This window comes from Thermobia domestica, chromosome 5 (genome assembly GCF_964235325.1).
Source record: "Thermobia domestica chromosome 5, izTheDome1.hap1.1, whole genome shotgun sequence".
NCBI classification, from domain to species: Eukaryota; Metazoa; Arthropoda; class Insecta; order Zygentoma; family Lepismatidae; genus Thermobia; species Thermobia domestica.
This window is the reverse complement of record NC_137458.1, coordinates 297,261,487-297,278,537: the sequence shown is the minus strand read 5'-3', so window position 1 is coordinate 297,278,537 and position 17,051 is coordinate 297,261,487. Positions and strand designations below refer to the sequence as shown.

General features: G+C 35.4%; 1 protein-coding gene across 1 annotated transcript in view; it reads left to right on the top strand.

The window, feature by feature from the left end:
* The window catches only part of barc (RRM1_TatSF1_like and RRM2_TatSF1_like domain-containing protein barc), a 96,815-nt gene extending 88,884 nt beyond the window's left edge, over positions 1-7,931 (top strand). The window contains exon 8 of the mRNA XM_081760337.1: positions 4,237-7,931. Coding sequence (XP_081616463.1) covers positions 4,237-4,447 — 211 coding nt within the window. The 3' untranslated portion in view covers positions 4,448-7,931. The remainder of the gene's footprint in view (positions 1-4,236) is intronic.
* The last annotated feature ends 9,120 nt before the right edge of the window (positions 7,932-17,051 follow it).

Sequence of the window (17,051 nt, the reverse complement as noted above, 5' to 3'; positions counted from 1 at the left end):
ATTCTTTCTAAAGCACAGTGGATAGGTGGTGGATGCTTAAGCTCTCAAGGTGGGGTTGAGAACCCTTCTGTGTCTATTCTTTCTTCTATCATAATACTCTTTTAGCGTTCTCTCATAATAGTTAACGCTCCGCTCAACGTTGTGTGTTTGTGTGGTTCATCATGTTCGTCTTGTGTTATGCTTCTTGTATGTTCTTCTTAAGAGTAGGTCGTGAATTCGAATATTTCATGGCTTAGGGAACTCTCAATGCTAAGTTAAATATAATGTTTGGGCTGAAGAAATTCGGAAATAGGCCAGAACTGGTTCCACTTACTTAGAAACTTCTTACATCTACTAAGTTTGCTTACCGTACTACAAAGCATACTTAGAAAACCTAAGAAAGCAGGAAGCTCAGAAAGAAGAAGTAAAGAAGAAAAGATTAATCAAAAACCCAAAGAGAGAGGTGATGGAGAAATTGACAAAGGCAAAAAGGGGCATGATGAGATTTTGGTCACTTTTCAACTATTTACAAGAGACCAGACCACTACGAGCCCTATGCTTTGATTTAAGGATATTTTACTGGATTTAAGGATTTTATTATTATTATTATTAGTTATTTCGTTTTAAAGTATTGCAACAATTAAAGAGCATCGTTGAATTCTTCACTGAACGAAGGCTATAATAAGCCTTTCATAAAACATGTTGCATTCTTATTAATGCCGTCTCACTTTTTTCCCCTTAGTTTACAACGGATCAGGAGGTCTTATTAAGAATCTGACATACTAAAAATAATACAAAATTTAACATTTTCCTTTCGCTTGTTTTTTGTAAGTGAAAGGAGGTAATGAAATGCAACTTACCACAGTCATAGGTAATGGTATTCTACAACACAAACTGTGAACCTGAAGAATTTTCAGTGTTGCCAAACTAACATTTCTCCGAAAATCTAAGTTAAGGCAGCGACTAGAGGAACGAACTCAACTGCATTTGATTACGTATCATATTGTTTTGGTATCCTGTGAACTACTTTTTAAATAACATTATTATTTAATTTTAATAACTGTATGTTAAAACTAAAAAGTAGTTCACAGAATTCCAAGACAACATAATACGTAATCAAATGCGGTTGACTTTGTTCCTCTAGTCGCTGCCTTAACTTAGATTTTGGATGAAATGTCATTCTGGCAACACGGTAATTTATATGGATAGCAACACTGAAATTCTTCAGTTTAATGTTTTCTGTTGTAGAATAGCATTATCTATGATTGTGGTAAGTTGCATTTCATTATCTCCTTTCACTTATGAAAAACAAGCAAAAGAAAAATGGTAAATTTTGTATTACTTTTAGTATTCCGGCTCTTAATGTTGACACGTAGGTTGACGAGGGACGAAAATGTACAATGACAGGCAGAGTTCTACCTCCTCTGTTTCAAGCAGATCATTCTTTAAACTTATTTCATCCCACTCCCCACTGATCGAGTGGTTTGATTGCTGCTTGGGTGCATATTGTTCTAGATTCGATTCCCGGCGAGAGAGCATTGAACGCATAACGTAGTTTAGACTCTACTTTAAAATATAGGTCACGTTTTCATACATCCTCAGTACTGAAAGGGTCGCTACACTTTCAACAAACGACCAAACAGATTTCATTCTGAGCTAAGAGTTATTGTATGTGTGATTTATATGTACAGTCATATTAACAAATGCTGGTCATCCATCCGCATCCATCATATATAGAAGGAAATAAATCAAAGAGCGTCTGATTGCGCTGTTTGAGATCTTTATTTCAAGCCAAAATGCTTAAATGTGCTATTTTACAGTTGTCAGAATATAGCCTTTACCATTTTTTTGAAAATAAAATTGTACATTATTATTTTAATATTTTATTGTATAACTATTAAATTTAGTTATTATTACATTTCGAATTACTGATTAAAAGTAACAAATAAGCTTTTCGATGTTGTTTTATTTATTTATTTATTTATTTATTTTCAAAAAATTGGTTTTACAAGGTTGTGTCGCAAGTCACAATATTTCCCCAACCCAAACAGCAGATCCGTATGTATGCCGTGATCGACCGCAAGATGAAAGTCAAATTGGCTCAAGAGGTAATGTGGGAAGTAGACTAGTTAACACAGAGGCCGCCACGCCGATAATATTTCAGCCAGCTTTAAGTGGGAGTGACGACGTGTGCTCAACGACATCTGATACATGAACTGCACATGATACATAAACTGTATGAGTTCGAACTCGAGCATAACGGGGGCCGCGGTGGCTCAGTGGTAGAGCGTTCACCTCTGGTGCTTGGGGTCCCGGGTTCGATCCCAGCCCCCGCCAAGTGAACTTTGTGGTGGACAAACACCGTGTGCGTGGGCTTTCTCGGGGTTCTCCCGTTTCCTCCCACTTTCTTCATTCCACCATTTCATTCATTACTCATCATCACCGTCTCCTTTAGCCTACCCGGCATAAGCGTGGGACGTAAAACTCAAAGATTTCATTTCATTTCGAGCATAACGCTTCAACGGCAATCCAAAACATTTGTCATGTTGTTGTGAAACACAGCACAACAACTCGTTAGTTTCCCGAATTTCGTTCAAGTTGCAAATGTGTCGAAGATCAGCCAAGGTTTGGCCGCTCCAGGGTCACAGATTCTGAGATCATAAAATCCATCTCCCAGCTCACGACGATAATCAAACCAACTCGACACGGCCCTGTCCACTGAACTGCATCACCTTCTTGAACTCCGGAAAACCATCAGAAGCTGCCGGATTGGTCCATATGAGTTGATCTCTGCTCATGCCCAGAGGAGAGAGTGTGTGTGTGCCGACAACTATTGCAAAATCCGTGTGATGTGCGTTTCCTAAAACAGATTGTCAAATGTGACGAAAAGTAGGTGGGTTTTTTCCAAAATCTGAATGTGAAAAAAAAAAATAAAGTGGTTAAGGAAGGGCCAACTTCCAGGAACTGTCATCAAACAGGGCCATTTCAAGCATACAGTCATGCTCTGTATGTAGTAGAACTACGAGAAGGCAATTCAGGTCGAGTTCGTTCCTAACAATCGTACCATCAATGCTAGCCTTAATTCCGAACAGTTGAAGTGGATGTGTGGTGCGCTACGCCAGAGTATCCTGCATTGGTGAACCGAAAAAGCGCTCTGCTGCATCAGGATAACGCAAAACTACACTCACTCGAAAAACGCAAGAAAACTTCTGCAAGTTAACGCATCGAACTGACGTCACAACTGACCTTACCCCTTGGAATTATGCTTGTTTCGGTCCATGGCGCAGTTCCTGAATTACTATGCTTCACCAATCTGTAGGAGGTGGAAACAGCAGTGAAGGGGATTCTTCCTTCTAAGAACAAGACGTGAAATCGGCAGGAGAGTGGCTGCAGACAGGCCAACACGGGGAGCTATACTTTGAATGTTTAACCGGCTTTTATTATACTTTAATAAACACACGTATATTGTGTACCAAAATATTGCAAGACTTACGAGTAACCCTTGTACTTTTTCTTAAATTCTGGGTTTCGAAATAAGTTAGGTACAACAGTAGACACATTATTTCTTCATTATTCCAATCAATCTCCTCAATGTACAGGATATAAAGTATTTCTAAAGAGAAATCGTGTTTCATTTATTTTCTTTAAGGTAGGCTAGTAAACAGTATCGAAATTACTTGACGTAGGGACTGTTTCCTCTTATAAACCCTGATTTGCACAAAATGAAGTTTGCTGACGATTTACGACTTAATTGTTAAATTACCCAAAGCGATACCTTTATGTTATAATTTTATTAACATAAATAATTAATAAAGTTCAGAATTCAAGAAAACAGCAGATGTTCCGTTGAAATGGATATAATATCGATTGATAGCATTGTACAGTCCGCAGCAAAAAATCTGCAACATGAGCATGTAAGTTTATTGTGAAACTACGCTTAACAGCGCAGGGAATCAACATAACGTCTAAGTGGCACAAATCACGCCAGGAGAAACATCGGCGTCCTCCCCTGGACACTTATTTTGGAGCAAAAGACTTCGTCATTTCACAATAAACTTATATGCTCATGTTGCAGGTTTTTTGCTGCAGACTGTACAATTACATTCGCCGTACGTTTTGTCAATCACATCTTGTAAGTGAAACCCCTAAGTCGGTCACTCCTTTATGGCATTTCGAATTAGCATTTGATAAATTGCCTTCATAATTTCAATGTTTGTTTGTTTTGTTGTTTTGAATGTTTGTTTTGTTTGATTTCAGAGTTGATGAGACAGAAGAAGAAAGAAAAGCTCGACTTGAAAAATGGGACAAATTCATCAAAGAAGAAGATGAAAAGAAAACAAAATCGGATGCAGCAGCTAAAGATAATGCCAGTGCGAAAGATAAGGACAGTAAACCGAATAGTGGTGTCAGTGGCGTATCAGAAGGTGGTGAAAGCTCGAATACTACGACTGGTTCTGCAGAGGTTTGAACAGATTCAAGCAATAACATGAACTCAGCAGAATCACAATAATTAATGTTAGAACTACACTATGTGAAGTTCCTTGTATAATTCCAATATGCAAATTTGTGTTGCCTCCATGAAGTAACCAGATCAATGCATGTATTTGTTCAGGTATATATATGTTGTAAATATATAACAGCAACTATAATAATAATAAGCAAAGTAGTAATATAGCATAATCTTGTGATAGCCAGTTCCATATTCTTTCGTAAAGAATATATCGTGTACAGAAACGTTGTTTCTTATGTCATATGCATTTTATTGTATACTGTATTGTAAGTTAAAATGTTGGTAGATTGTATTACCAATATATACTATATATATATAATGTTAAAAACTTTACGTTCAAAGATTTTGTAATTCTCACTTGCAATTTAAAACTCCTTGCCTGAACCAAGTAATAGGTTATTGCTTTTGACGTGTAAACTTGTAATGTAAATTTGAAAAATGCAACTGGGAATTACAATTTATTAAACGTAATTGTACAGTCTTGTTGAAAGAAGGTTCTCTCTCATATTACTAATTAAAATTCTGTATTCACTCCCGAAAGTAACTAAGAGAAATGTACAGTTGATAAAAGTTGTTGTACATTAGCCAAGGAACGCCAGTGGAATCTTTAGATCATATTTGTTGTCATCTTCAATGATTTTTTAACCTTTAGACGCCCGCCAGGGATTTTAACAAAATCGTAGACTTTCACGTTGGGGGCTCTGGTGACCTCCGTTGGGAAGCTTGTAGATAACAGATTCCAACGAGACATTCGTGTTATTCCTGCCATATTCGTAGAAGAAGAAAAAGAAACAAACTCATTAAAAAATATGAAAAAAATTAACTTTGCGGGGCGCTGGCAACCCTTGCAGTAACCCTTCGCTAACAAAATGATCCTAATGTGTAAGCAACAAGTGCACATACAGATTATTATCATGTAGGAGGCTACTTCAGTGCTTCACATAACCAATTTTTATGGGTGTACCACAAAAGGGGGAAGAATGGCGCCCCAAAAACGTGATGAAAAATAAAAAAAATAACTTCATCCTCCCCCTCGGATATCACTCACATACTAAAACGGAGGAAAGTGTACTGGAGGTACCAAAATCATCTTCCTATCTTAATTAGGGGCTGAGATATTGAGGTTCAAAGGTCCAACTCAGCAGTTGCGTCAATGGGCTTTTAAAGGTTAAATATTATTTTCATTACTCAACTTTTTGCCGCGTTAACTAATTAAACTATATAATTTGGGTAAATATTGTCACGGTGAAGAGCATTTAATGCATTGCCAGCTATTTTTGGTGTGTATGTCAATCGTAGATTGATATACATAATCTTCACGACAGATTCCCAGCATGTGGTCCGTAGTATTTTCAAGAAAGTGAAAAAGTCAACTGTAGGATGAAAGGAAACGAGGATGCCTAGGAGATAGTCTCCTTAATTCAACTAAAATAGTGCATAATATGTATCCGTCTATATCCTTATAGACTACAATTTGTATGGGTAAGTTGAGCAGAAGTATATAATTTCTCTTTTACTTCATGGTGAATCATCTTTATGTGAAAAAGGCCTTGTTTTTTGTAGAACCTACAATCTTCAATATTAAATTCGCCCTCTATATGTCGACCCTGTACTCAGCCGTATTTGGTCTTTCTAAAAACTTTTGTCCGAGCATCATCCGGTATTATTTTGAACTGGAATACCGCGATTGTTGCAGTTATTGTTGCCACGAAAAATACTTCAATAATCGATGTGAATGATGGCTTTAAAATGGGTCATTATTTCTCGGGATTTTTCAAATAATCTGTTAATTACATTTTACATATGAGAGATAGAAAAAGAAATGTGTTAAACGTGTTAAGTAAAACAAATGAAGTTTTATTCAAAAAGATAAGATTATTATTTAGTATTTTATTTATATACTAACAGAAGTGCCCGTTCTTTGCATATATTGGACAGTATGTAACCTACAACACAGTCTAACTTGAGAAACCTCTGAGATTCTGTACTTTTTGATCCTCCAGAACATCGAAAATAAATAAATAAATAAATTAATAATAATAATAATAATAATAATAATAATAATAATGAAAAGGCTTCATTTGTGATAGATCTGATGAAAGATATATATATATATATATATATATATATACAAAATTTGATGACTATAGGCAACTCGTTTCTGTGTGAAAATGTTATGGCACTGAAACACACGCATAGTTTTTGTTTTTTTAATATACATATATTAGTAAGTATAAGGAATACATAGTACACACGGAAAAGAAAATATTTGACAGTTGACAAATTTTATTTTCCCAATACCTCGGGAACAAGTGAATTAATTTGTATCTTTTTGTCGTTATCCTTAGAATAGTTATAACTTGATAACTTGCCAAAATCGGTACTCCAATAGGTTAATTTATTCTGGAGTTATTAAGAAAAGAAATTTTGTCAACTGAAGAATACTTTCTTTCGTTATCATTTCGTAGCTCTCCTTGCTGGTTTAGTGGCTAGCACATGTGCACGTGGTCCCGATTTCGATTCCCGGTAGGAGAGCAGAAAAATTTAAAATTCATAATAATTCACTTTCATTAACCACTCATATCCTTTAGCCTAAAGGGCATAATTATGTTACATTAAACTAAGAAAAAAAAAGGCCTTTCTTGGATAAAAATTGGTATAGAGTTGTCTGATGAAATTTTTTCCGGTCTATTTTTGTCGTATAAAACTCGCTGGCAATGAATGGAATTTTCAATTTTTGGCGTCCTTTCAATTCCACTAACTGCTGCACGTCGGATAAGAACAAAGAACTTCAAGGGCGTTGCCTAGAGAGTAAAGACTCAAACTAAATGTAATTCTGGTTGCATATGTAATAAAATACATCTTGTCGCAATAATAATTCGAATTTGGATCGCATAATTGGAATTGTTGTATCAAACAAGCCATGAGAATTGATGTATTTGAGAAAGATGTGATTTGTCAAGAAATACAGGAAGCGGTGCCATACGGGACGGGACGGATCAGTACCATACGAGAATCGTTTGCGCTAGTACAAATTGTTTCTTGTCTGCAAGCCCTGTCTTTTACGATGGCTCTGCATCGCAGTTTCCATTAAAACGATTTCCGCAACAAAACTGTAACATCTAATGCTTCCCACACTTTCAGGAATAATTTGTATAAACCCTAAATGCCTAATGATGCACGAATGCTTTCACCAGTATCTCGGAGTATGGCATGAACTCAATAAGGGCCCTATACTCCATCTAGGAAATAGTAGAATGGGCAGTATGATTTACAGCCATGTTCTGATGGATAATAACTTTTGCTGTCGTCTTCACCGTAGTAATTCTGTTGCTAACAAATCTTTTGTTGCATAATGTCAGTATCATTTTTAAACCACTTCGTAAATATTAATTTGTTTTCTCTATTTTGCTAAAACATGAAATTGATATTATGGTTATTACAACTTAAATCGTTTGAAGATTAGTCTTATCAGTAAACTCAAATGGTACTCACATACAAATCAATTATAAATTCTCCCAAAAAAAAATTAACGCCGAATTTTTAATTGGCAACAGCCACCATTGTCAGGACATGGGTAAGGAAAGTTTTAATAGGATTAGGATGTGTATGAGAGCTAAATTTAAATCAATAAATAAAACTGTGAAGCAGGAAGAAGTTTTTGTTTACTTGTGTTGAACATTTAATTAACTCATAGATTGTATCCCTACTTAAGGTTTGTTTAAAGCGACAAGTTTTGAAGATAGATGTCCCTATAGTCTTCTTATCTCTCTCATGTATGTTTTACCTTTCACGAAAATTAACGATTTCTCTTACAAATTTCAATATAGAGACTTCAAGGTTTTTAGAGAAGGAACTTCATAACCTGTCTATGGCAATAATCCGTGCCGATTTTTTTATTTAGAATTTTCTTCATTGTTGAAAAGGATACCCAAACCTTTAACAGTGGAACTGTTTCAACAGTGAAGAAAAATCTAAAGTAAGACTATCCATGGCTTTGGATTGATTATTTTAACAAAAGAAACACTGACCAAAGCTTAAAACCCACTTTATTTTAAATTATAATTTGTAACGGTTTCGGATATCTATTATATATAGAGTGTCTGAAGAAGTATATGTTAGATATCCGAAACCGTTACAAATTATAATTTAAAATAAGTGGATTTTAAGCTTTAGTCAGTGTATCTTTTGTTAGAAAAATCTAAATGAAAAATCGGCACGGATTGTTGCCTTCGATAGGTTATGAAGTTCCTTCTCTAAAAATTTGAAGTTTGTAGCAGAAATTGTAAATTTCCGTAAAAGGAAAAAAAAAATACATGAGATAGATACAAAGACTGTAGTGACATCTATCGGCAAAACTTGTCCGTTTACTCCAACCTTAAAAGCCTTTTCTTACCTATAGTTTGATAATGCTTGACAATTGACAGTGAAAATTTGACGTTTAGTATGATTGGTTTTTGGAACAAAAAATAGAAAAGCTACGCGAGTATTATTTGAATTTATTGATCTTGATTAGTTTATGTGTATTTTGAAAACTTACTTCAGAAACGTGACATAATCTTGTAGTACTTAACAGTTTATACGAAAGAGTATAGAACCTTCACAAGGAAAATGATTGGAGCATCTTTCTTTTTACAAGACTACGTACATAAGTGTCGATTACATTACTTATTTATGTGAAAAACTTGCCAAAATGAAGTTGGTTCTTTTTATGTGTTTGTCAAAATGAAGTTGATTCTGTTTGTGAAATTCACAGTCACATACCTGGGTGAATCAATAAATTGTTTTAATAACAGAATCCAGATGGTTCATTATATACGTATGATAAACTTTTACTTTGGTGAGATTTTTTTTTCTTTCTTGGGAGATATTACCGTAATGACAGTTACCACAGTATGAATGTATAGTTATATTTAAATAGTAAGATTAAACTATTACTTTTCTTAAAAAAAAAAAAAAAAAATATCCTTACTTATACCTGTCACTTCTAAGTAGCATGTTCTGATATGGTACAGCACACAACTTCTGGTGCGGACATAAGTGACGGACAGTGTGTTACCACTGAAATATAGTAAAGAACCACTAAAGTGCATCAAAATGCTAGTGTACACATTTTATTTATTTATTTATTTTATAGAATATTCGGAAATGAAAAAAAAGAACCTTCTGAGGAATGTAGAACTCATTTTTCATTCAATGCTGTCAAAATTGTTTGTTCTGAGTCTTATACTAGTGATAGTAAACTCTCTTCCTCTTTTTTTCTCTTTCGTGATCGGGATAATGATTTCAGCTGCCGTTAGCAACACTAGGTCACAACGTTCAGAGCCGTAGCTAGAGATTTCGGCGCCTCCTACGGTTACCTTACCAAGCTTTCTTTACATGGAGGCAGTTTCTGTTGTTATGCTACGCTGAATTTTTATCAAGCTGCTTGAACAGACCATTGCAACAACCAAAAGCGATTCGATTTTATGTATTCTTTTATAAATAAGACAGGGTGTCTATCGGTCACGAAATCAGAAAACGGTCATGAAAGTCAAGAAAAAGTAATGAAATTTAGCATTTGGGTCACGATTTTTTTTTTTTATCTGTACAATTAAAGTTATAGGCTGAAAAATTTAAAACTTCAAAATTCATCACCAAAAGTGTCTATTGTCGGCTTTAGACGCTACCAAATCACAAGCAAACACACTTTTATCGCATGCATGAAAATTCGGCCCAATTCGCTCTTGAGAATGTTACTAAATGTTAGGGTTTGGGAAAGAAAAAGTCACGAAATTTCATTTTGGAATTTTAGTAGACACCCTGTAAGAGCTGTTTCAAGAGGCTTATTTTGGACTTTTTGTTGAACTTGACAAAACTACCTTTGGTTGTATAGAAATCCACTTAGAGAACAGGTAGGCCTATGGAAATATACAGCGTTTTATACTATCAATAAGAAATGAAATTTCAATACATTAGAAAGTATGTGCTTTTGGAACGATCAAAATGGGTGACAGTATTAATTTCCAGTAATAATTGTACACTTCTGTAATTTTTGGGCTGCTATGGCTCAGTGGTAGAGCGTTCACCTTTGGTGCATAGGGTCCTTGGTTCGATCCCACCTCGCGCCAAGTGAACTTTGTGATGGACAAACAGCGTATGCTTGGGTTTTCTCAGGGTTGTCCCGTTTCCTCCCACTTTCTTGATTCCATCATTTTATTCATTACTTATCATCACCGTCTCCTTTTTAGCCTAGCCGGCATAACCGTGGGACGTAAAACTTAAAGATTTCATTTCATTTCACTTCTGTAACTTTTATTCTGTATATGACCACACAAATAGCGTTTTAATTTCGATTCTTTTACGTTAAAAATATTGTGTGAAATGTAACGGAAATTCAGAAGGAGCCTTGTTTGCAAATTTCTCAAAGCCTTCATTCTTATCATCGTGATTAATCCAATTGGATAGAAAAGTGTGATTATCTAAGCAAACTCATTACCAGCAAAACGCCGAACACGTATTTCAGACTTTGGCCGTTTCTGATTTTGAAAACGCTCCTGCGTAACTATAAATCATTATTCGGCATCTTGTATTTTACATCGTCATAACAAATCATATATAATTGTTTTTAAAGTAATAAGTAAAAACTTGTGACTCTTATTGAAACGTTTGAGTTACGAGCGGAGCAAGCAAGAAATTTTTTAAACAAATCTATTTCTGTGCAAATGAACAACAATATTGATTTAATAGGGCGCCAATATGTTTTCTGGGCGACATGTCATTTACTCATTTCCAACACTTTTTTTTCTTCGTGCTCGTTCGGCGCCCTCTTACTATCAGCGCCCGGGGCAACTGTCCCGCTCGCTCCCCGTCTCCCCAGCTACAGATATGACAACGACCGAATAATAACGTTATTTCAAAGAGAAACCGATACGACATTCAAAAGAGAACGATGCTACACCTATAATTGGAATTAAAGCGCGGAGCACACATTTTTTTAAAACATAAATCATCTACTTCTGCGAAATCTTTAAAAGAGAATGAACGTCCTTGTATTGGGTGTGGGGATGAAATTATTGATGAATCACTGTTTTCTTGTTTCTTCAATAATAAGCAGTTGACTTTGAATTTTTGCCCTTTAGTTTGCCCCGAGATTATTAACCCTTTTAAATTGTATCGTGTATTTTTAGTATCCTCATTATTCGATTTAAAAAGTACTAATAAAGCTTATTTATTTATTTAGTTTTGTTTTTTCAAACCTGGAGGCATTGTAGAACTCGGTACGTATAGTTTCACGCCTTTCTGCGTGTAGACATGGGGCGTGATGACGCCATAACTTAAACGAATTTTTTGTTGGGCCTATTTTTATTATTTTTTGGCGGACTTACTTTTGCACCTACAAGATTGAAATTTTGCACACATTCAGTGCACCCTTTAGTATTCTTCAGGTTTGTTTCAGATCTTTGCGTTAACACAGGGAATACCGGAGTGGCAGAAAAGTAAAAAAAAATAAATAAAAAATAACAAAAATCCCCCTTTTCGCAATTTTCCCGCCTCAGATACATGATGGAGACATGTGAAAATGGTACCGTTCGAAAGGCTGTTCTATTCTGAAGAGAACGAGGTACAAAGCATGATCCTAGGATAAATAGAAATGATGCTCTAGCTGCTTGACTGGAAGTCTATAATTTACCTCTAAAAAAAGTCAGAACTTAAAAAGGTGAATATAGAATTACTTTTGTAGGAACATTTAGTAGAAGTAATTGGTTTATGTTTAGCTGATGACCAAATTATGAGGAGAGAGAAATGTAGAAGTATATAGACGTTTTGTAGAAAGTGGCGCAATGAAACAAAGTATGACGTTTCAGTATCCCGGTAAAGATTCATGTGCTAAACTACAAATATAGGTTTGTTACGAAGACTTCAGAGAGAACAGGAAAATACACCCTTACTAATAAATCAATATATTTTTGGTTTTCAACTTTTAACTTATCATTTCACTGGCTTTATCATCAGTATTATCACGGAAACATGTGAAGTATTTTAATAGATTCCCCTTAGTATATAAATGTTAAAATCAACAAGTATATTTATTTGTAAGAAAACCTTTCCTTTAAATTTAATGTCACATAGAATATTTCGTATCTTCGATGCTATGAATGTTTTGAAAGGCAATGATTACGAGAAGAGAATAACTACATTCCTTGAAATATTAATAAATAAATAAATAAATAAACTTTAGTAAAAGATAACAAATGTATACAGATAATTCTTCACTCCCTATGTACAAAGAACGTTTACAATAATTTAACTGTTTCAGTTTTAAAGTAACGAATTATGAGTCATAAGTACGTAGTTAATTAATTATGTAAAATGATGCTCTCTACATTTAGTTGACTCATTTTGTGTAGAGTCTACAACAAAGTAATCGGGAAAATCAATTAATTATTTAAATTTAATTTTATAGTATACATTTACCTTGATATCAAATTAATTTTGCTGAGGAAATAGGAACAAATGTGTTATAACAATTTTAATATGTTGTTTTGAGACTTACCTGATATATCAATTTTTACGACCAATCAAAAATGAAATGAAATCTTTCAGTTTAACGTCCCACAATAATGCCCTTGAAGCTAAGGGGGACGGATGGTTAAGACAAGAGAATGATGATGGAATAATTGGTGGAATGAGGGTGTGGGAGGATCACGAGAAAGCCCATGGACAAGATGTCTACTACAAACTAACTTGGTCGCGGATCGAACCAAGGACCCCATGTACCACAGGTAAGCGCTCTACCATTGAGTGACCGTGCCTCTATGACCATTCAAGCTCTTCTGCGTATTCACATTCGATTTTTTTGTTTGTTTACGTGACCTCGAATTAACGCGAAATAAAACAAAGAAATCCAATCCTTTATATTCCCTTTTGAAATGAACAGGATTTTACCTCAATGGCTTTCCTTATAATTCGTTCTGCTGTAGTTAGCTTTTGAGTGTAACGCCTTCACGTTTCCAAAATGTACAAGTATTATATAGACAATCGCATGTTGTACTATTTCTGACTTAGAGAAAGCCCAACCCAAAAAGATCTTGTTTTATTAGCAATTACTGCAATCAATTGTAGTAAAAAAAAAAAAAAAAAAAAAAAAAAATTAAAAGCATTCTTTAGTGTATAATCTTGTTCATTGGAATTCTAAGTCTAATTAAGGATGTGGTATTTTTATGTTTCATCAAAACGTTTCTTGTTTGTCTTTCAGTAAGGCTTTGAAGTAAAGATCAGGAGATATTATTACATAATAAGACAAAAGTTAGAAAAAGAAACGAAATATTTTCACGACTGAAGATTTTCTAAAGATCATTGTGCCAGTAATTACTTTTGAGCTGAACTAGGAATGACTTAATCTAGATATTTTTGCAATCCTTAATTTGAATGTATTTCTAAAAGGCTTTGCGACTTCTACCCACTCTGTACCCATTCGTTGTATGCAGAGGATAAGATTTATATCCTTTATGTAATGAAAACCATCGTTATTTAGTTTTTGTTATAGAGCATAATGTTTGTATATTATTACGGGTGTTATGTGGAATTTATAAATAAATAAAAAGATGGAATACTAAGATTCTAGTTTTATTTGGCTAGATTTGATGCGTACCACATTATAGAGTCCAGCGTGTTACATTTATAGGGCTGTACGAAGCACTTTATATATTTAATATCCATGAAATTGGCTTTATTTGACCATCATTTTTATGACATTAAATGTTTCAATATGATTTCGGGCATGTGGCCACCGCTGGTGCGTACATGGCTTAATCTGGAGGTCCAATTTTCACACACTCTTCGCAATAAATCATGCTGTACCTATTTCTAATGTACACTCATGTCCAAAATGATCGTCGCATGTTTATAAATCTGTTGTTCTAGGAATATAATTTGATAACGAATTCGTCCGGTATTTCTTATAATGTTAGTATGTGTATAATCGGCAAAGACATGTATGTGGTAAATTTCATGTCAAAAGAGCAGTAAATAAGAACAATAAAACGAAAATAAAACTTTATTCTTCATTTAGCAACATTTTGTTTTACTCATTCTAATTTTCGTATGTATAATTTTTTCCCTATGAAATTTACCACAAGTATACATTTCCTGATTATACACATAGTATCAGTATTAAAAGTACCCTGCAACATCATTATCAAATTATATTCTTACACGAAGACAGTTATAGATATGCGACAGTCATTTTGGACATGAGTGTACATCATGCTAGGTATTTCTTCAATAACGCATCGAATGTTGGCTTCCAAGTGCTCAATTGTTTCTGGTTTCTCGGCGTAGACATGCGACTTTACATATAACCAGAGAAAATTATCCAATGGCGTCAAATCGCACGAACGAGGTGGACAGTTCACAGGTCCATTTCGTGAAATTAATCGTTAAGTCACGTGTGAATTAATTGTGGCATACGCTGTGTAGCTGAAAGCACATGTCTGCAGCATTAATGTCTTGTCAATTGAGGCACGTAAAAGTTAGTGGTCATATGTCTGTTCTGCTCATCGTTGATTGTAACGTTCTGACCAGCATCATTTTTGAAGACATATGGACTAATGATTCCACCGCATGAGTATTATCGTTTAAATAAACGTATTGCGTAAACGATCCATAGTTTCTCGAATTAATCGCTCTGAACACCGTAAAATTGCACGTATTGCTCGATGAGTTTGTTGAATTGAACCATGATTTTCAAAATAAATTTGCACAATTTGCAAACGTTTATCCGGCGTGAGTCTATTCATGATGAATTGCCAAACTAACCTAACCTGAAAACAACCGAGAACTGTAATAACAGCTGTCAGAGAAAAGAGTGTTGCCAGTTCAAAGTTCTCCGCCTCTTAAAAAAAAAAAAAAAAAAAAAAAAACTATATATGAATACAGTATGTAGACAAATTCTTGTATTGCGTACGAAGTGTAGCAAGTTAATACCTGGAATGTGTGTGGCATGAACACTTGATAGTGACTCCATACAGCTATCTTAGAGTTTACTCATGGGCATTTTCTGGCATGCTTGATTACATACGCTCTGTTGGATCACAAGCTAATTGCCTCAAAAGACATTTTCACTTAGTCGATTCAGTTGAACCAAAGTCACTTTCGACTCAGTCGACCATGTAAACAGGACTTAGACTAAATCGCCTGTTAGTCGAAGGCGACGAATCGATTGGCAACGGAATTGAAAGCGCTTATTTTCTTTGGTCGATTCGATCAGATCGACCAGCCAAGTCAACTGCGTTGCCTAGCTCCAACATTTCACTTGTCACCTGGTGGAAAGAGAACGCGAGTGCTTTGGAAATAGCCCGTTTTGGAACTAGTGAGATTATATATAGTTAAATAATAATATAATAATAAATGATTGCACCTAAATAAATCTTTGAAAGAAATCTGGTGCAGATGTGTGATCATAAACCGAGAAAATATAGTTTAGTTTCGTGAAATAGATCGTTTTTTTTTTTACGTCATACATATACAAAGATATATTAATTGAGAAAGTATTGCGACATACAAACCAAACTCCTTCACGTAGTGTACACCAGTGCCGTGCCGTGGAAAATCAGCGCCCGGGGCGAGTATACGACGGCGCCCCCATACATATACGAGGGCCATGCCGAAAGTTTTTAGCAGCGCAATAATCTAACATCACAGCAACATTTTGTTTATTGCATTCGACACTGATATTTTGTGACTTTCAACCATCAATGGCAAATATGAGTCTGTGATAGCATGGTCAGAGATAAGAGAGATAGGAAAGCGCGCGTGACCCATTGTCTAGTTAGCCATGGAGCTGTCAAGACGTGACTTTCGATTACAAGAAGGGCCTTGAAACTTTGGTGAATACTTTTGGGGGAATCTACTCCTTCGCGAGCCAGTGTTGGAAATTGGTTTCGGGAACTTAAAAAGAGGACGTACGTCACTTGAAGATGAACCTCGTTCCGGATGGCCAAACACTACAGTGATTCCCGAAAACATCGAAGCTGTGAGGCACATGGTGAAAGATGATCCCCGTGTATCTTTTCCTGGAGATCGAACCGACTCTCAACATTGGGTCAACAGCAGCGCAGACAATTATGCATGAATACTTGGGTCTCAGGAAAAGGTGTTCTTGTTGGGTCCCCCATTTACTCACGGAAAGAGGAAAAGAGGGTAGGGTGGAATGACGTGAATTTATGTTGAATAAATTCAACCAAGGAGCAAGTCGTGATGTTTACAACATCGTCACGGGTGACGAAACGTGGATTTATCATTATGATCCGCTTACCAAGCAGCAGTCGCAAGTGTGGTGCTTCGAGAATGAAGATCTCCCAACCAAAGTAAAGAGACCTCGGAGTATTGGAAATAAAATGGTTAGGTCTTTTCTCTCACGGAAAGGACGTCCCTACGTCCTCCTCGTAGAGAATTTTGTTGGCGACGATGAAATTAACGTATGAAAAATCCCAAATAACGAACCAATATCCCGAATTCCAATTTTAACGAAAATTCCCTTTATGTCAAAAATCCCACAAAATGGTGTTTTCCCAGGAGT